This window comes from Mus caroli, unplaced genomic scaffold (assembly GCF_978045245.1).
Source record: "Mus caroli unplaced genomic scaffold, Mus_caroli_1 scaffold_4, whole genome shotgun sequence".
Lineage (NCBI taxonomy): Eukaryota > Metazoa > Chordata > Mammalia > Rodentia > Muridae > Mus > Mus caroli.
In genome coordinates this window covers 141239279-141259808 of record NW_028227259.1, presented here as the reverse complement: position 1 = coordinate 141259808, position 20530 = coordinate 141239279, and the positions used below count along the sequence as shown (strand labels likewise).

Genomic DNA, 20530 nt, shown 5'->3' with positions numbered 1-20530 from the left:
GGGGCCCCCAAAGAGCACGAGGTTCTACCCATATAAGATCTGCACAAAACTCAGACCATCAACATCCTGTCATGGAGGAGGGAAGGAAGGATTCCTAAGGCTCTGCCCCTCGAGGATCTATAGAAGTGAATGGCTGCCAGGAGAGGGTGGGGCAGCTTCTTCAGTGGTGTAGCGGCTGGTATGTCACCTATGCTCCTGTGAATAGCTCTCGTTCATCTTTAGTCAACAACCCTGATGTATACTGTTATACACACAGACAAACCATACATACACACTACACACACACACACACACACACACACACACACACACACACACACACATACACATACACCACTAAGCCATGAAAATAGGTGAAATGGTTGGGAAGAAGAAGAGGATCATGGTATGTGACAGCTACTTTCAATTGTCCACCTGTCACATCCTAGAATCACCTAGAAAGAAAGTCTCATGAACTGTCTAAATCAGGTTGGCCTATGGGTGTGTCTGTATGTCTTAATTCTTCATTAATTCATAGATAGGAGAAGATCCAGCCCACTGTGGGCAGCACCATTCCCTAGGCTGAGGATCCTGGACTGTGTAAGAGTGGAGAAATCTAGCTGAGCACTGAGCATGCGGACAATCATTTCTCTGTGCTCTTGACTGTGGGTGTGATGTGAGCAGACCTTGGCACCTTGACTTCTCTGTTGGGATGGTCTGTGACCTGGAATTGTGCACTGAAGCGAACCCTTGCTTCCTTAGATTGGTTTTTATCACAGCATCATAAACAAAACTGGAGCCAGGCAATGGGATGAAAGAGGGTGAGGAGGAGGGAATATGATCAGAATATATTAGGCTAGATACGTGTGCAGTGATTGAAACTTATTATTGTATATAAATAATATATGATAATATTTTTAAATACCCAAGCACTTGACTTTCTTTAATTCTGCCGCTTAAGAGGCAGAGACAGACCAATCTCTATAAATTTAAGGATAGCCTGGTCTACATAGTGACTTCCAAGCCACTTAGGGCCATATTATTAGTCCCTGCCTGAAATAAATAATAAAAATTAACAACCAGATTTTTTTTTTACAGTTCTGACTCTTTATCAGTGTGACCTGTCCAGATCCATTTACTCCAGACAGGGACCCAACCCTATAGTTTTGTCTTTTCTCTTCAGACTGGGTTTAGAGACCAGAACGAGCCTTCTTCCCCTAAGCTGGAAGTTAGAGAAGGTTAAGTTCTTAGGGAACTCATCCTATCTCGCCTACTCCTCCAGATTTTGCATTACTAACACACAGGCTTGCATGTTTAGAAACCCCATGTCCCCTTCATTCAGAAAATGAAGAAGTTATCTATTGGCCCCTACTTGTATCTTCAGGGATCCCCAAATCAGTGGTCAAAGGTGCTTGCAGCCAAGCCTGACAATGTGACTTTGATCCCCGTGAATCCACGTGGGGAGAGAAGAAACCATTTGCATTTTTAGGTAACCTGAACTAGCTGTGCTCCGTTCCTGGAGAAGCTATGAGCCGGCAGACCCACGACTGAACCATTAATGCTCCAGTGTCCCGTGGGGCAGAGCGCGAGCAGCCTGGAATGGGGGCTCGTCTCACTAATCGAAGACATTAGGCTCATGTTTCCCCCATTGTTTCCAGGATGAGGAGACTGTTCCAAAGGGTGCTTCTCGGATAAGACCGTTTGGGTGTAGGAGGGAGAAGTCAGGGTGGGGAGTTCCCAGAACCCCAAAGAAGGAAGAACTTCTCAATCCACTCCTCAGACTCCTTCAGTATCAAGTGACTTCAATGCTTACTACAGTATTTTAGAAATCCTTTGTAGGCATAAATTTTTTGCAACCTGCTTTTAATAAGGGTTCAACCTGCCCTGTAGCCACCACCCAGCAGAGGGAGTGAAGGAGAAAAGTTATTAGGGTGTGGGGGAAGTTCTTTGGGGATGAGCTCAGTTTTCTTTCTCATAGCAAACATCAAATAGGACTCAGCAGCTGCAGACCAGCCCTCTAGGCAGGCAGACCCCACACGCGAACCAGCAGCTACGGTCCAGACTTTTGTGCAGGCAGACACCAGGCATGAACCAGCAGCTGTAGTTCAATCCTGAAGAAACTGCCAGGCTCGCCAACCAGCAGTTCTTGGTGAGTTTCTCTCTGGCATCACCACTACGGGAGATCAACAACACTGTGTAAGGTGAACCAATACATGGAGAATAGTGAGTCAGAGCAAACCAAATCAAAGCTCAGGGCTCTTCTCCAACTCTCATATTTATACTCCTTCCTCATGGGTCCTTCCATGTGTCTGCTTTAGCAAGACATCCTTTCACCAGCAAAACATCATTTGACATAATTTTCCAAAGAAACTAGAAATTTCCATTTTAATCCATTTTATGTCTGGGGTGGGATGGCTGTGTGTGTGTCACAGGTCGAATGTGGAGGCCAGGGGACAATTTGCAGGAGTCACTTCTCTCTTTCTATTTCATGGGTCCTGGAAGTTAAATTCAGGTGGCCAGGCTTGGTGAACAGATGTCTTTACCCACTGAGTCAGCTCACCAGCCCCAATTAGTTACTTTTTATTACACGTGCGTGTATATGTGTGGTGTGTGTGTATGTGTGTGTGTGGGGGTGTGTGTATAGTGTGTGTATGTGGGTGTGTAGTGTGTGTATATGTGTGTTTTGTATATGTATATTGTGGTGTCTGTATGTGTGTGTGTATGTATGTGTAGTGTGTATACATGTGTGTGTGGTGTGTGTATGTGGGTGTGTAGTGTGTGTATATGTGCGTTTTGTATATGTATATGTGTGGTGTCTGTATGTGTGTGTATGTGTGTGTATGTGTGTGTAGTGTGTATACATGTGTATGTGTGTATATGTATGTGTGTGTATGTATGCATGTGTAGTGTGTGTGATGAGTGTGTATATGTGTGTGGTATATATATGTGTGTGTGTGTGTGTGTGTGTGTGTGTGTGTAGTGTGTATGTATATATGTATGTGTGTATATGTGTGTGTTGTATATGTATATTGTGTGTCTGTATGTGTGTGTGTGTACACTCATGGGCCAGATGATAACTTGCTTGAACCATTTCACCTTCTACTCTGGGTCCCAGGACTGAATTCAGGGAATCAAGCTTAGAGGCAAGTCTCTTTACCCACTGAGCCAGATCAGAAGCTCCATTCCCCCTACCCCAGTTTCCAAAATGGAGGACATAAGCAAAGAGTTTAAGGTCCCTGAACACAGAGGTGAGTACTGGTGCTCTCTTCGGCAGCACATATACTAAAATTGGAAAGATAGAGAGAAGAGAGGTGAGTACTGGCTACGGATGGGTTAGGAGGTCCAGGATGAGACCAAGCTCTGGGTTAGAGCTGAGCATATCGCTTCAGTCTCTGACCGTTGTCAGATATTTCAGAAGTATGTAGTTCAATGGGAGAGGGGTGGGGTAGATATGGATGTCCAGTGATTCCATCCATCCATCCCTCTCTCCTGGAGCCATCATTGGTGTTTATAAGATGAAGATGAATATGAAGATGTTAGGAGAGGCAGGTCTTAGAGGACGTCACTCAGGAAGGAAGGGAAGCTGTCGAAAGAGGGTCTTCCTGGACCCCCTGCTCCCTTCTCAGAGTGAAGGAGTGAAGTAGGAGAGATTTTGAAGAAGTTGTCTGTTTGGCAAGGGTCTCCTTGGGCGCGGGACCCCAGGGACAAGTGATAACATGAAGTCCTATGGACAAAACTCTGATCCTTACCCTGGCTGGGGCACTGGCTGGATGAGAAGGGTTCATGGTTCCTTCTTATTTTTTCCTTTCTTGGTGAATGTGTATGGGTGCCTTGCCTGCATGGATGCCTGTGAACCACTTGTGTGCCTGGTGCAGGTTGAGGCCAGATGTCAGGTTCCCTGAGACCAGAGTTGCAGACAGATGTAAGTAAGTGCATGCCCTGTGTGTGTGTGTGTGTGTGTGTGTGTAACTGAACCAGGTCCTCTTGGCAAGGGGAGCAATGATGGCTCAACTACTTTTTCTCTTCTTCTTCCTCCTCTTCCTTCTCCCCCTTCTCCTTCTGTGTGTGTGTGTGTGTGTGTGTGTGTGTGTGTGTGTGTGTGTGTGTGATCACTAATGAATCTCAGGAGCTAGTGCATGGTAGACAAACACCCTGGCTCTGAGACATCCCCAGAAGCTACTGCAGTTTAAGATTAGCCAAGACTGTGAGGGGCAGGAGAGAAGGCCTTTGACTCAGCAGCCCTGTGTTCCAAGGTCCCCTGGAGGCCATGATGCATTATGAATCACAGCACCACCTGGCGTGTTTTCAATGTGATTTGAAATAATTCTCAGAACACTGTAGGCGGCCGGTGGTTATGGTGGGTGTGAAATGTCCCCCCCAGGCATTTGTGTTTGAACACTTGGTCTCCAACAGGTGATGCTGTTTGGGGTGGTTTGGAGCCCTGACATGATGCGGGCTGACACTATGCCTACATAGTTGCTGTGACAAGATAAGATATGTGAAAAAACATTAAGTAGAAGGAAGAAGGGTTTCTTATGACTCACAGCATGAAGGCACAGTCCATCATGGGGGCAACAGTATAGCTCCAGAATCTCGAGGCAGCTGGTCAGGAGGGAGAAAGTTGTTGCTCCAGCAGGTTTTCTCCTTTGTATTCAGCCTTGGATCCCAGCCCATGAGATGGTACCACTCACATTGACTGAGACTTCATCTTCTCCCCTTAAACTCTCTGAATAAGCCTTCACAGACATCCTCACAGGAGCGTCTCCTAGGTGGTTCTAAATCCAGCCATGCTGACAATAAAGAGCAGCCATTATGGACCGTGTCCCTTGAAACTGTGAGCCAACGGAAACCCTTCCTCTCTCAAGTTGCCTCCGTCTGGTATTTGCTCATGGCAATGAGAAAAGGAGCCAACACAGTGGGATTGCTTACGCGTTTTTACGATGTGGAAAGTAAATTCTGAGAGTGTCCATGGCTTGGGCTAGCTAGATCCCACTGTCATTAGGATCAGAAATATCTCCTAAAGCCCCACCATGTATTTGAGGCTTGGTTGCTAGCCTGTGGTACTGCTGGGAGGCGGTACTACTTTAGGAGGCATGGCCTAATGGAAGGACGATAGGTCATTAAGGGGAACAAACCCTTGAAGAGGGTGTATTAGCTGCTCTCCCTATTGTTGCGGCCAACGGCCTGACAAGGAGCAACTGTAGGAGGAAGGGCTTATCTAGCTTGTAGTTTGGAGGGATACAGTCTATCATGGTGGAAAGTGTGAGGCCACTGGCTATAGTACCTCTGCATTCAGGAAGCAGAAAAGGAACAAGATATGGGGCCAGGATATAAAACCTCAGGGAGCATTCTCAGTGACCACTTAGTCCAGCGAGTGGCCACCTCCTAATAGTTTCAAACCCTTTCTAACAGCACCACCAGATGGTGACCACGTACTGAAACAGATGAGCTCAAAAGAGCCATTTCACATCCAAATTCCAAACGTATTAAGAGTCTGTCCTCCAGAGGGAGCTGAGTGGTGCATACCTTTAATCCCAGCACTCGGGAGGCAGAGACAGGCAGATCTGAGTTTGAAGCCAGCCTGGTCTAAAGAGTGAGTTGTTGCAGGGCAGTCAGAGCAACACAGTGAGATGCTGCCTTGAAAGTACAAAACAGACAGACAGACAAGCAAACAAACAAACCACAGTGCAGCGGAACACAACCATAGCCCCAGTTATCCATGGATGAAGGCAGGAAGATCCAGAAGTCAAGGTCAGATTCAGATATGTAGGGAGTTTGAGGACAGCCTGGGCTACAGGAGACCTTGTCTCAAAAGTAAGCAAGTAATGACAGTGGTGAGGAGCACGTGCTGAATAACCTGGAGGACTGGAGTTCAGATCCCTGCCCCTGAAAAATAATCAGGGAATCCTGCAAATGCCTATAACTCCAGTTCCAAGTGACCTGACAGCCTCTTTTGGACTCTGTGAGTGCACACATGCCTGCACACATGCATGCACACACCCCACACAGACATATATGTGCACATACATAAAGATAAAAATTTAGAGACTGCTAAGAATCTAAGAGTGAAAATAAGGGGCTGGAGAGATGGCTCAGTGGTTAAGAGCACCGACTGCTCTTCCAAAGGTCCGGAGTTCAAATCCCAGCAACCACATGGTGGCTCACAACCATTCGTAATGAGATCTGATGCCCTCTTCTGGTGCATCAGAAGACAGCTACAGTGTACTTAGATATAATAATAAATAAATCTTTAAAAAAAAAAGTGAGAATAAGCCTTTTCTGTTTTGTTTTGCTTTGCTTTTTTTTTTTCTTTTTCTTTTAATAGTGACAGGATTTTGCTATGTAGCCCAGGCTTGCCTTGAGTTTGTGATCCTTCTGCCTCATCTCCTCAATGGCTGGGATTACAGACATTCAGTATCATACAAGCTCTTTCATGGTTTTTATTTTTAAAAATTACATTTGATGGAACTGGAAAGATGGCTCAGCAGTTAAGAGCACTGGCTGCTCTTCCAGAGGACCTGGATTTGATTCTGAGCACCCAATGGCAGCTCACAACTGTCTCTAACTCAGCTCTAAGGGATCTGATGCCCTCTTCTGGCCTCTGTGGACACTGCACATATGTGGTGCACAGATAAACATGTAGGCAAAAATACCTATGCACATAAAACAAAACAAAATGCTGTCATGCTTTTAATCCCAGCACTTGGGAGGCAGAGGGAGGCAGAGACATAGGCACCCATATTCCTATTGGAGGCCATCCTGACTTTATAGAACAAATTCCTGGAAAGCCAGAGAAACCTTGTCTCAAAAAAAATCAAGGGCTGGTGAGATGGCTCAGTGGGTAAGAGCACCCGACTGCTCCTCCAAAGGTCCAGAGTTCAAATCCCAGCAACCACATGGTGGCTCACAACCATCCGCAACGAGACCTGGCACCCTCTTCTGGAGTGTCTGAAGACAGCTACAGTGTACTTACATATAATAAATAAATAAATCTTTAAAAAAAATCAAAATCAAACAAACAAAAGCAAAATTTATAATCCAATAATTTAAAAAATTATACTTGCTTAATTGTGGATAGGGGCACCTGTGGGCCACAGCACACGTGTGGAACGTAGAAGATACTTTTAGGAGTTGGTTCTCTTCTTCCATCTTAAAGATACTGAGGATGGAGACCAGACTGCTGGGCTTGGTGGCAAGTGCCCACCAAGTCCCCACTGGGCCATCATGACAGCCCTCATATGCTTAAGAAGAAAAACAGGGTCGCCGGGCGGTGGTGGCGCACGCCTTTAATCCCAGCACTTGGGAGGCAGAGGCAGGCGGATTTCTGAGTTCGAGGCCAGCCTGGTCTACAGAGTGAGTTCCAGGACAGCCAGGGCTACACAGAGAAACCTTGTCTCAAAAAACCAAGAAAAACAGGGTCTCATGTAGGACCCTGGGTGGCCTCTCAGGTGGCCTCTGGGTCCTCATGTAGCTGAGGATGAGTTTTGCCTCCTGAGTCTCCTGTTTCTACCCTACTGCTGGGATTACAGACATCATACACCATTTAGATCAGGCAGCGCTGGAGACAGGATCTAGAACTTCCCTCTCAATAGGCAAGCAGTCTAGCCACTGAGCTATAACCCCCAGCATCCCCAGGGGCTTCATAACATTTACAATGAGCTCACCTTTAAGACAATAGAAGAGCTGGGTGCAGGTGGTGGGGGTACATACTTCTCATCCCAGCACTCACTGGCAGGTGGGTCTCTGAGTTGGAGGCCAGCCTGGCCTATAGAGTGAGTTCCAGGACAGCCAGAGCTACACAGAGAAACCTTGTCTCAGAGAAGAAAGAGAGAGAGAGCGAGAGAGAAGGAAGGAGACCAGAGACAAAAGGGTTAAGCAACTGGCACATAGTCACAGAGCCAAAGAATGCCTAGATGGCTGACTCAGAAAGGCAGCACTTAGAGGAATGGTCTGGATGGCGCAGAAGGCAATGGATCACTGATGTCAGCCTCGCTGGTGAATCACGACGTCTCTCTTTCTATAAAGAGGACCTCACACCTCGCTTCCAGTAAGGGCTGAATGAGATGATGCATAGAAAGGACTTGGTGCTGTATTTCTGGCACACGGCGGGCTCAGGTAATGGGAGGAATTATTGCTGAGCCAATTGGAGCAGCTATTCTTCAACCGAGTCTCATTACAGCCTGCGCATCATAATTCAGCCCTAACGGAAGCCGCTTGTTTAGTCCGTAGGCAGGATTGTCCGGTTCTAGGAACACCCGTGGGAGCTTCGTGAGTCAGAGAGATGGAAAAGCCATCAGCCTTGACGGTGAACTCTTAGGGACAGGGTCCTGCTGATGTCACCTCTGCCTCTGTGTATTCATTAGTGGCCATTCCTATCAACATTAAATTGGGATATTGGTTTGTTTGTTAAGACAGGGTTTCTCTGTGTAGCCCTGAGTGTCCTGGAACTTGCTGTGTACACCAGGCAGGCCTCGAACTCAGAGATACCCCTGGCTCTGCCTCTCGAGTGCTGAGATTAAAGATGTGCGTCACCACCACCCATTCACATGCTTAGGGTTTTTTTTTTTTCTTTTCCTTTCTTTCTTTCTTTCTTTCTTTTCTTTTCTTTTCTTTTTTTTTTTTTTTTTTTTTTTTTTTGGTTTTTCGAGACAGGGTTTCTCTGTGTAGCCCTGGCTGTCCTGGAACTCACTCTGCCTGCCTCTGCCTCCCAAGTGCTGGGATTAAAGGCGTGTGCCACCACTGCCCGGCACATGCTTAGCTTTTAAAATCATTTCTTAGCCGGGCATGGTAGTACATGCCTTTAATCCCAGCACTTGGGAGGCATAGGCAAGCAGATTTCTGAGTTCAAGCCCAGCCTGGTCTACAGTTCCAGGATAGCCAGGGCTACAGAGAAACTCTGTCTCGAAAAACCAAAACCAACCAAACAAAAATCATTTCTTAGAATATTTTCTCATCTCTCTCCCTCTCCCCCTCCCCCTCCCTCTTCCCCCTTTCTCTTTCCCCCCTCTGTGTGTGTGTGTGTGTGTGTGTGTGTGTGTGTGTGTGTGTGTATACAAGCACTTTCAGTGTTTATGTGGGAATCAGAGGACAACTTCCAAGACTCTTCCATATGGGCTCTGGGAATTGAACTCAGGTCATCAGGCTTAGAAGCAAGAAGTTCTTAACCACTGGGTGACTATCCCCTTTATCTTTGGTTTTTGAGACAGGGTCTCACTGTGGAGCCCTGATTGGCCTGGAACTTGCTATGTAGACCTGGATGGCCTTTAACCTGCAGAGATCCATTCCCTCTGCCTTGGGAATGCTAGAATTAAACCTGCTCCCTGCCATACCAACCCTTACGTTCACCATTTATAAAGCCTTGAGTTCAAACCTTGGCGGCACCACCTAGGGAACAGTTCTGCCAGCATGCTGTCGTGGCTTAGCTGGGCTCTGTGATGGAAGATCTGTCTTCCTTCACTGTAAATGTACCGAGCCATAGTTTCTCAAGGCTGAGATGTTCCCCTTACTCATTTTCAAATGAGGGACTGGACAGATGGCTCAGTGCTTCAGAGCACTTGCTGCTCCTACAGGGGACCTAAGTTTGGTTCTCAGCACCCAGGTTCACGCCCACCTACAGCTCTAGTTCCAGAGGATTGGACTCTTTCTTCTGGCCTCCGTGGGTACCTGTATTCATGTGCAAGACCCATACACATACACAAAATAAATAATATGAACCTTTAAAATACCTCTCTCAAATTAATGAGTTGTTATTCCATGTAGTGCAAATCAGACTTTTTGTTTTATATATATATAAAACAAAAACAGGATGAGGTCTCACTGTGAGCCCTGGCTGGCCTTGAATTCAATATCCCCCCACTTGGGTCTTCCTAGTGTTGACATGACCAACGTTTTCCACTCCACCCAGCCCTATCCATTACTTTCAGATGGAGACATGTTTAATGTATTGCAATACAATACAGTGTTTGCTCTGATACTCAAGTTACCTGACTTTGGAAAAAAAAAAAGGTGTTTGCAAACAACACAGAGGGGTGTGGAGGTTTTGGGGTTTTGTTTGTTTGTTTTAGACAGGGTTTCTCTGAACTGGCTAACCTGGAACTCTGTAGACCAGGGTGGCCTTGAACTCAGAGATCTGTCTGCCTCTATGTCCAAAGGGCTGGGATTAAAGCTGTGTGCCAGCACTGCCAGGCAAGTGTTGGGGATCTTTAAGGCCTGGCAGGTTGCAGGCTTGGGAAGGCAGTCTGGAAATGGATAGTGAATTGCACTGAGTTCTTCTCCAGATAGGAAGCTGGTCTCTAGCAAAATCCAGGCCTGAGAGGCCTCTTGTTCTGTGAGCTCCACAGGGCTGTAATCTCAACACCCAGGAACCCGAGGCAGGGGAGCTACACATTCAAAACTAGCCTGTGCAACAAAGTGAGATCCTGTCTTAAACGTAGAAACCAAACAATCCAGGCAAACAAGGCTGGGTGTGGTGGTGTAGGCCTTTGATCCCAGAACTCTGGAAGCAGAGGCAGGCAGATCTCTGTGAGTTTGAGACTAAGTTTTGGCTGTCTATTGGACCCTCCGGGTGAGTCGGACTGGCCAGTCAGGAGGTTTTAAACTGGAATGGATCAGACAGAATTGCCTTTTGAAAAAGAGATCACCCTCTGGTGGCCATTCCAAGGATGGCAGGGAGAGAAAAGGTCCCTGAAGAGCCAAGAAGCTGAGCTTGTGGAGCCTCTCAAGTTCAAGTCTGTTAGGCTTCCAGACTGCAAGCAGAAACACACAGCAATGGGGCATCCTGTGCACTATTTGCTGAGGGGAAGACCCACAACAGCCTTGAACTCTGGGATATGAGACTCTGGAAAAGAGAAGAGGAGGGGAGGGGAGGGAGGGGAGAGGGGAGGAAAGGAGAAAGGAAGGGGAGGGATGGGAGAGAAGGGAGGGAGGAGAAGAAGGGAGGGGAGTGAAGAAGACGGAGGGGAGGGGGACAGAAGAATCCAAGTCATGCCTGTGTTCTAGGTACTCAAGAGGCCGAGGTCAGAAATTCAAAGGCATCCTGTCTTCACACAGTGAGTTCAGAGGTAACCTGGACTACATGAGACCCTGTCTTTATAAAAACACAAAAAACTTACTATCTGAAAAAGCTCAACATAAGTTATGGAATTGCCCAAAATTTCATCTGGGGACAAGAGAGAAATTCTCCTGAATATGTTTTATAGAACAGCAGACATCCAGTGACAAATATAGTTACGTTCCAATTGCACTCAAACAACTTATTATTATTATTATTATTCAATTCAGGGTTTCACTGTGTAGCTCAGGCTGGCCCCTTACTCAGAGATAGCTCTGTGTCAGCAGCATCCCCAGAGATTACAGGCATGAACCATCCTGCCCAGCTGACAAATGATTCTTATTTTTAGTACTAGATACAAGCACAAAGCCAGTGAACAAACAGATGGAGAGAAAGACCATGCTGAAAATGTGCAGGAGGGTGAGAGACCTGGCATGTAAGTGCAGGGGGAAAACAGCCCCAGGAGGGCTGCCCAGCAGGGTCCAGGGCAACAAAGATAAAATACAGATTTAGGAATTTAACTCAGGAATGTCAGAGGGGAGTGTGTGTTAGCCACGAGGAGTTAGGGAGTGACCCACCATTGAGCAGTTTAAGGTTTTTAAAATATAAGGCTGTGTATGTGTGTCTTTCATTTATGAATCCAAAACATTTGGGCGGGTGTAAAGGAGGCACACACACCACAGGGGAGTTCAGAGTAGATTAATATAAGACACTATAGCTGTGGTCACACAAAGATTCTTAAGACATCAGATCTTACCTTTCATTATATCCATACCATGCCTGTCATGATGGCTGTGAACTCCCACCAAGTATAATTTTGTCTCCATCCTTAGTTTAAGCTATTATATCTTCTTTTAATATAATTTTTATTAACTTTTGGGGGGAATCTTATACATGCATATAAAGTAATTCAATTATATTGACCTGGCATCCATCCATTATGCACCCCTCATTCTCTGAACTTCCTGTTCTCCCTCTCCCTCTGTCTCTACCTCCCCCTAACCTCTCTCTCTAACTCATCAATTCCAATTTGTGAGATTCCCCATACTCATGGCTGTGGACCCCATCCACTGGAGAAGGTTTACCTACCAGGGTCGACATCCTTAAAGAAACCGCCTCTCCCTTCAACTATCAACAGCTCCGAAGCGAGGGGTGGGGTCTCTGGCTCCCTCCTTCTTCTGTGCTGGCTTGATCTCCCGCCAGCAACCACAGCTGGTATGAGTCCCTGAGTGTAGCATCCTGTCATGTCCAAAGGACACTGCTTTATCCCAGTCTGCCTGGACCTCCGCCTCTTAGATCTTTCAGACCCCTCTTACTAGATGGTACCTGTCCCTAGACGGAGTGGCTTCTTCTCTACATTTCGATTAGTAAAGTCTCTGTGTTAGCCATTGTCCATGACACAAAGGAGCTTTTCTGATAAGGTCCGGCTGGGAGGCACACTGATCTATGTGTCTGGAGATACAAACTGAGAGGGCAGTTTGATAGTATATCCATTTAGTGATGTAACCGTAGTAGGTTCACCCTTGGGGTCTACAAGCTCCCCCAAACCCTTGGTTCTTGGCTAGATTTACCAGTACCAGGGCATGTGTTTTCTCCTGTTTTGGTAAAGACAAAGACTGAAAATCTTTGTACGCGAGTGATGTGTAGGAGTGTCTGTGTGAATGTAGATGCACTCAGACATCAGTACTGACTGCCCCGCCTCCTTGTCTGAGAGTGGATCTCTTGTTCACCATTGCATATACCAGGGTAGATGACCTGTGAACTTTCGTGGGGTCTCCTGTCTCCATCTGCCATCTCGATGTTGAATCCGTGATCTTCCTGTGTCAGCCTCCCAAGTTCTGGGAACATGCAAACCAGGGAGGGCAGACCCCAAGTTTAGCTTTTGCTCATTGTGTTCCAGTATCTACCCTCGCTTCTCCTTCTTACATCCTGTTTACCCTTCAAAGCTATCTTTCCACAAAGGGTCCCTCCTCAGCTCTGTTCTGGAGCCTGCCAATTCTTACTTGTTAGTTTGGTTTGGTTTTTTGAGACAGGGTTTCACTGTGTAGCCCTGGCTCTCCTAGAATTCGTTCTAAGGACCAAGCTGGTCTTGAACTCACAGAGAGCCACCTGCCTCTGCCTCCCAAGTGCTGGGATTAAAAGGCTGTCAGTTCTTAGCTCAGCCTCTGACCTTGTTTAGACAGGGAGAAGGATCCAGGCAAGGATTACCTCAGCTCAGTGGCACACATCTCTAAATCCAGCACTTGGGGGAATGAAGAGAGGAGGAACCAAGATCAGCTTGTCTACATAGTTGGCTCCAAGCCAACTAGAGGTACATAATGAGACCCTGTCTCTAAAAAGAGGGCTGGGCAAGGATCTTAATGAAAGGATGAGGCTTTTTTTTTTCAATAGTGTAGCCTCTGGTGAGGTGCCTAGAATTATTGAGAAAATAATTCTAATGAAACTCACTGCGTCCCCCAAACAAGGAAAACAAACAAACAAAAAGACATGAAAATAAAAGACTGACTAGTTAGAAAGAGGAAGGGAGAAGGGAAAAGAGAAGGTCATGGGTGTATGGTCAAAATGCACTGTATATGTGTATAAAAGTGTCATAATAAAACCCATTAATCTTTTAGATTTATTTATTTTATGTAAATGAAGTATCTTGCCTGTATGAATGTGTGTGCACCGTGCACGTGCCTGGTGCCTGTGGAGGTCAGACAAAGGCAATGGATCTCTAGAACTAGAGTTAAGGATGCTGGTAAACCTTCACGTGGGTGCTGAGAATCCTACTCAGGTCCTCTGAAAGAGCAGCAAGTGCTCCTAATTGAGCCGTCTCTGCAGCCCCATGTAATCCACCATTGTGCATCATTAATATGTGTTAATAAAAAATTTAAGCAAATAGAGTAGTGACTTATCCAAGGTCAAGAAACAACCAAGACTCACTGGGAAGAGAGCCAAGGTCAGGAGAGAGACCCAGACGAAGGTGCCTTGGGACCGGGATAGTCGAGTCTGGACACGTTTGCCTGCAGAATTAGCATTTGGGAAAGACTGAATCATGACATAATGGACGTCTGCAGGCCCAGGGTTTAGGGCCATAGGTCTAGAGGAAGGTGAGGGGGGCAGGAGCAGTGACACTATAGGTCTCTTTGTGGTCTTCGAACAGTTGTTCCAGAGCCTTTATGTAGAATTGGTGACAATGATCCACTTGGTCTTCTGTGAGTTTGAGGCATGGGGACACACAGATGGGGTGGCCACTGCAGGGTGGGTGGACGTGGGTACATGAGAGGGTTCTCTTGTTGCAAATGAAACTGATGGTGGCTCTCTTCCCCAGAGACACCCACTCACTTACAGTAATGATGGGCAGAGCAAATGGTACCAGATCCCAGGAGTTGGCTGAGAAGAGACTTCGGTCCCAGAAGATGCAAGGGGAAAAATCCCACAAGTCTCTTGCAGGCAACTTGACATCGATGCCCCCAGGAGTTTTAGGCAAAAGACTTGAATCTGTAAATAGTATTCTTCCCAGTGGAGTACACAGGCAGGAGGGAGGCCCTGGGAAGGGTAGCAAGGGGGAAGAAAGGCTTGCTCTGGTTAGCATGTGTGTCTCCTCCCGTCTTAGCTTCCCAGTGTGCTGGGATCCCAGGCCTGTCTCACCTCGCCTGGCTTTGCATTGAGATAGGGTTGAAGGTCTGGTGATACTGCCCAGTTAACGAGGTGCTCATATGGAATTTTGAAGACTTGATGTTGATTCCCAGCATCTATGTTTAAAAATGCAGGGGCAGGAGATGGGGCAGGAGAGACCTAGATTCAACTGTCAGCACCCACGTGATCTCTTACAACTGTCTTTAACTTCAGTTCCAGGAGACCCAGTGCCTTTTTCTGGCCTCCTTGGGCACTGCACACACGTGATACATGGACATGCATGTTACAGGGCATTTGATCACACATGGACATGCATGTTACAGGACATTTGATCACACATGGACATGCATGTTACAGGGCATTTGATCACACATGGACATGCATGTTACAGGGCATTTGATCACACATGGACATGCATGTTACAGGGCATTTGATCACACATGGACATGCATGTTACAGGGCATTTGATCACACATGGACACGCATGTTACAGGGTATTTGATCACACATGGACATGCATGTTACAGGATATTCGATCCCATTGTGATCCTGGAGATTGTGTTATTTACTGAAAAGGCCCTGTTTCTAGTTCCGTGGTGGCTCGTCCTTAACACACACATCTTTAATTTCTCTGGTTGGAATGCAGACTCCTGCTTAGTTCACACCTTTAATCCCAAACAGTGAAGGTAGAGTTAGTTTATAGAAGGAAGCAGCCATGTTGGAAAGTGATGTCTAACTGAGTGGCAGACAAAGTGATGAATCAGAGAATGATTTGACAGATTAGGCTATACACAACTCTCACGGGAAGAGACGGAAGCTACTTAAGAGAGCAGTGCGGAGAGGGAAAAGGAGAGGAGACAGTTTTACCTGGAAGGTTGTACAGAGACAGGTTGCAGAGAGAGAACAAGCTAGACACAAGTGAAGACAGAACGAGCTAGAATGAGAAGGAACCAAAAGATCAGAACAGATTGACAAAGTTAGTTTGAGGCCGAGAGAGAAGCCAGATTGACTCGGTTAGTGTGAAGCGGGGTGTTGAGCCAGAACAGCTGAACTGACCAGCCAGGCAGAGCTCAGAAGGAACTAGGAAGGGTGAGCTATTTCAACAGCAAGTATCAGAGGTTGGAAACATTCTGGGCCTAGATAAGGTTATACAGAGGCTAGAAGTTTCCAGGACTAGGCCTAGGTTAGCAGACAGAGGCAGTAAGCCTTGAAGACAATTATTACCAGAAGAATAAAAGACACTTTTACACATGCATGCAGGCAAACACACGTGCACATAAAGATAAAAAGAAATTTAAAAAAATTCTAGGTGTGCGGCTGGAAAGATGGCTCAGCAGGTACGGGTACTTGCTGTTCTTACAGAGGACCAGAAGCGCCTATGTTGAATGGCTCACACAAGTAACTTTAGACGGGGACTCTGATGCCTTCTTATGGTCTCTAACACACACACACACACACACACACACACACACAAGGGTGTTCTGAGTCCCAGGGAAAAAGGGTCTTGCCATTTGTATTGAGATCCTATCTCACTCAAGCTGGGAATGTCCTGGGCACAGAGTAGGAAGCTCAAGAGCCACAGAACCTGTAAGGAGAGGGCATGGACTTAGATGTCAAGGAATTAGAAAAGCCCAGAGTATAACACAGAACCAATGGAGCCCTTTAGATGCTAGCTGAGATACTGAACTGCATCCCTCTAGACACTAGGGGTTTGTGGGCTGGGGCTATAACTCAGATATATAGATATAGACATAGACAGACATAGACATAGACAGACATAGACACAGAGATGTGTGTGGTATCTATGTATATATTGCTGTTATATAACATATATATGATATATATGAATATCAATGACACACACACACATATATACATACATACATACATACATACATACATACATATATATATATGATATAAAGCCCTGGATTTTATCCCTAACACTGCATACTTGATCATACTTGATGGTGCATACTTGTATGCAAGAGGTAGAGGCAGGAGGATCAGTAGCTCTGTGTCATTCTTGGCTACATAGTGATTTCGAGGCCAGCCTAGGCTACCTGAGACCTTGTTCCAAAGCAAAACACCTAACTTGAAAAAAATCTGCAGCCCTGCTCACTCATGCCTTCGCGCCAGGAGCACAGAGCCTTTGTGCTGCCGCAGTGTGATACAGTGTATACAGGGCTTCCCACAAACCCCCAGTCAGGATGCCTGCCCAAGCAGGGCTGTGACACAATGAAGTCCAGACTCTGGTGACTCACAGGACACACAGCCTTTCGTGGATAAAAGTGGGATGCTGTCACCACTCTCTCCCCAGATCCCCAGCCCTTCCAGCCCCACTCTTTAGTACAGAAAGAGCAAGCCTTACTTACGTCCTGATCCTTCTAAGTCCTTTGTTCCCTGCTTCCTATACAGCACACCCGGTGTCCCCTTCTGAGTGGAACCAATGCTAGTGTCAACTTTCTTCCCCAGGGGGGAGTCTTCTGTGGAAGGATCTTGTTAATTATGGAGGGGGTGCCCTATGACCCATGGGTACTCCTAACTTTCATCTCTGTGTTTACTCTGATTAAAAGCAACTTAGAGGAGGGAAGGATTTGTTTCAGCTTGTGGGGTTCGGTCCATCACAGTAGGAAGTCAGTGAAGGAACTGAAGCAGGAATTTGAAGCAGAAACCCCAGGGGAATGCTCCTTACAGGCTCACTTGTAGACGCATGCTTAGCTAGCTTTCCTATACAGGCCCAGGGAATGATGCCGCCCACAGTGAACTGGGTCTTCCTACATCAGTTAACGATCAAGACAATCTTCCACAAAACCACAGGCCAATCTGATCTGGGAAATCCCTCCATTGAGATTCCCTTCGCAAATGGCTCTAGGTTGTGCCACACAAGGCTCACCACTGAACATGAGGTATTCTCCATAGATAGGAAGATAGTAGAGTCCAGCCAACATGGCTACCCAAGGCACAAGCCTGGAAAAGAGCTGAGAGAAGGCCTTGCTGTCACTGGAAAATTACAAAAGATTCCTGTGCTCATGATCTCGTGGGGGTGGGCCCGGAGCATGTAGCTCCCGTCTGCAGGCAGTTCTTCGGTTTTCAGGAGCTTTGAGGTGTGTGGAAGATGTCAGGAGATAGAGGCACAGAATGCAGGATGAAGGCCAGGTAAGAGTATTCACCTTGTACAGAAGGTACCAAGCCCGACCACCCGAGCTCCAACCCTGAGACCCACATGACAGAAGGAGAAAACCGACTCTGACTGCTACATGCACTCTATAGAAAGCACAAGCCCCTCCCCAAATCCCAAATAAGTAAAATGTAAATTAAAAAAATTTTTTTAAAGATTTATTTGTATATTGTATGTATATGAGTACACCATTGCTCTCTTCAGACACACCAGAAGAGGGCATCAAATTTCGTTACAGATGGTGTGAGCCACCATGTGGTTGCTGGGAATTGAACTCAGAACCTCTGGAAGAGCAGTCAGTGCTCTTAAAACTACTGAGCCATCTCTCCAGCCCCTAAAAAAAAATTTTTTTAACAATTTATTTATTTACTATATGTAAGTACACTGTAGCTGTCTTCAGACACTCCAGAAGAGGGCGCCAGATTTCATTATGGGTGGTTGTGAACCACCATGTGGTTGCTGGGATTTGAACTCAGGACCTTCTGAAGAGCAGTCAGTGCTCTTAACCACTGAGCCATCTCTCAAGGACCCTAATTTTTTTTTTAATTTAAAAAGTTAAATTAAAAACCAAGAATCCAAGATTACTGCTGGAAAGATGCGTCCTTTACCTCACCAAAGTTCAAGGTCCTAAGATGGGTCCCAGGGTTCAGGAGGTCACTCTTTCATGTCACCCCATGTCTGAGCTCAGGGACCCATCCAGTGCAGGCTCCAGGATGGAGGAAGGTGAGAAGGTGGTGGAGGAGAAGGAGACTGTCTTTCAAGAGTTTAAACTGGTTACCTTGATAGGGAACTACAAATTCTCCACGTTGTCCCCCTTCAGTGCCTTCTGCCTACACGCAGAGAGAGGGCGGGGCTGAAGCGTTGTTCTCAGGGAAAACCCCATCTTCCAGACTCAGGCAGATAGCTCAGGGGTCAAGCATTTGCCAGGAAATCTGGGGACCTCAGATCCCCAGAACTCAGGTAACTGCCAAGTGGGCATGGAAGCCTCCTGAAATTCTAACCTCAGAAGCTGGAGAGAGGAATCCCAGGGCAAACCAGCTAGCAAGAACAGCCATATCAGTGTGCTCTGGGTTTGATTGAGAGGCCCTGTTTCAATGCTCTGGGTTTGATTGAGAGGCCCTGTTTCACCCTGTTTCAGGGTGGAAGAGTGCTGGGCTCAACCTCAGGTCTCCAAGAGCAACAGGTGTGCACCTGTGCACACACATGAGCACACACACACACACACACCTGTACCCACACATATTTGAAAACAAAAACAAAACTGGATGCGCGTGCACAAAACACAGACAAGAATCATCTCTAGTGAAGGGTCAAGAGAGGGCGCGGCTGAAAGGGAAAGACGTGGGTTTTGTCATGCAGTCAGTCAAAACAATCGGCTTTCTCCCCTCCACCCCTGCCAAAGAGCCTTGTGGTCTCCTCAGGCCCTTTTCTGGTGCCTGGTACCCACAAGGGTCATAGGTCAGCCATATGTCTTCTAATCCCCCTTTCCTGGCCCCCTTGTCTCTGGGCCCCCATGCCTGCCCCACCCCCACCCCTTTCCTGTCTCACCCATGAAGGGAAAAGTGAGCACCTACCAGTAGGTGCCTATCACTTTAAGTTGTTGCTTCTGAGGTATTTTCTGATGAGAGAGAAGGAAGGGGACATGGGAACATCCAACCTAATGGCTCCTATTGTCACCAGGACTCCAGGGCCCGGGAAACAGATGGTGAAGGTTTGGGGACATGAACTCCCAGGGAGCAGCTCACTTTTGAGGTGATCGGATGTTAGATATGGAAACCCAGAACTTTCTTTTCTTTTTTTTTTTTTTTAGATTTATTTATTTATTACATGTAAGTTCACTGTAGCTGTCCTCAGACACTCCAGAAGAGGGCATCAGATTTTGTTACGGATGGTTGTGAGCCACCATGTGGTTGACGGGATTTGAACTCGGGACTTTCGGAAGAGCAGTTGGTGCTCTTAACCACTGAGCCATCTCGCCAGCCTGACCCAGAACTTTCTAGGCTCCTTCTTGGACTGACCTTTGAACTTCCTTGGTCAATGCGTCTGGGTAGGTTACTGGGAGGATCTTGGAATTGGAAAAGAGAGGGAAAGAGACTATAGAAAGGGGACAGTGCTCGCCTCCTTGGTGACTAAGGCATTAAGGTAAGGAAGCAACTGGCTAGCCTGCCCACTGGCCACAGTCTCGGACAATGGTGGGGACCTGAGACTTTGATCTCTAACATTCAGGCCAGGCAGGGCAGGAGGACCCTGACACACAGGCAAGTGCTTACAATGCCATCTGTTTGCAGGTTCCTGGGAGTGGCCCTGGCTACTAGAATCCGTGAGGACAATGGGGCCCCCTGCCCCTGTGGCTTATCTCTTTCTCCTCGCCCTCCCCAAACACAAAAACACACTTTTTTTTTTTTTTTTTTTTTTGGTTTTTTGAGACAGGGTTTCTCTGTGTAGCCCTGGCTGTCCTGGAACTCACTCTGTAAACCAGGCTGGCCTCGAACTCAGAAATCCGCCTGCCTCTGCCTCCCAAGTGCTGGGATTAAAGGCGTGTGCCACCACTCCTGGCAAAAACACACTTCTTGTCTGCTCCCACCTTTAATTGTCTCCCCAATCTCACCCTGCAGTTTCTCAGGAAGGCCAGGACACAGGGACATGGACATGTCTAGATCAGGACAAGGTGTTATCAGCAGGGATCCCGTAGTGAGATG

At 46.8% G+C, this 20530-nt stretch overlaps 1 protein-coding gene across 1 annotated transcript; it reads right to left on the bottom strand.

Annotated features, from left to right (window-relative positions):
* Positions 1 to 14111: 14111 nt before the first annotated feature.
* Mogat3 (monoacylglycerol O-acyltransferase 3) lies at positions 14112 to 20482 on the bottom strand. Its single transcript, XM_085836388.1, is given in 7 exon segments — positions 14112 to 14265; positions 14347 to 14444; positions 14446 to 14560; positions 16773 to 16829; positions 16831 to 16863; positions 16865 to 16994; positions 20440 to 20482. Coding segments are annotated over 7 exon segments (630 nt in total).
* Positions 20483 to 20530: the final 48 nt, after the last annotated feature.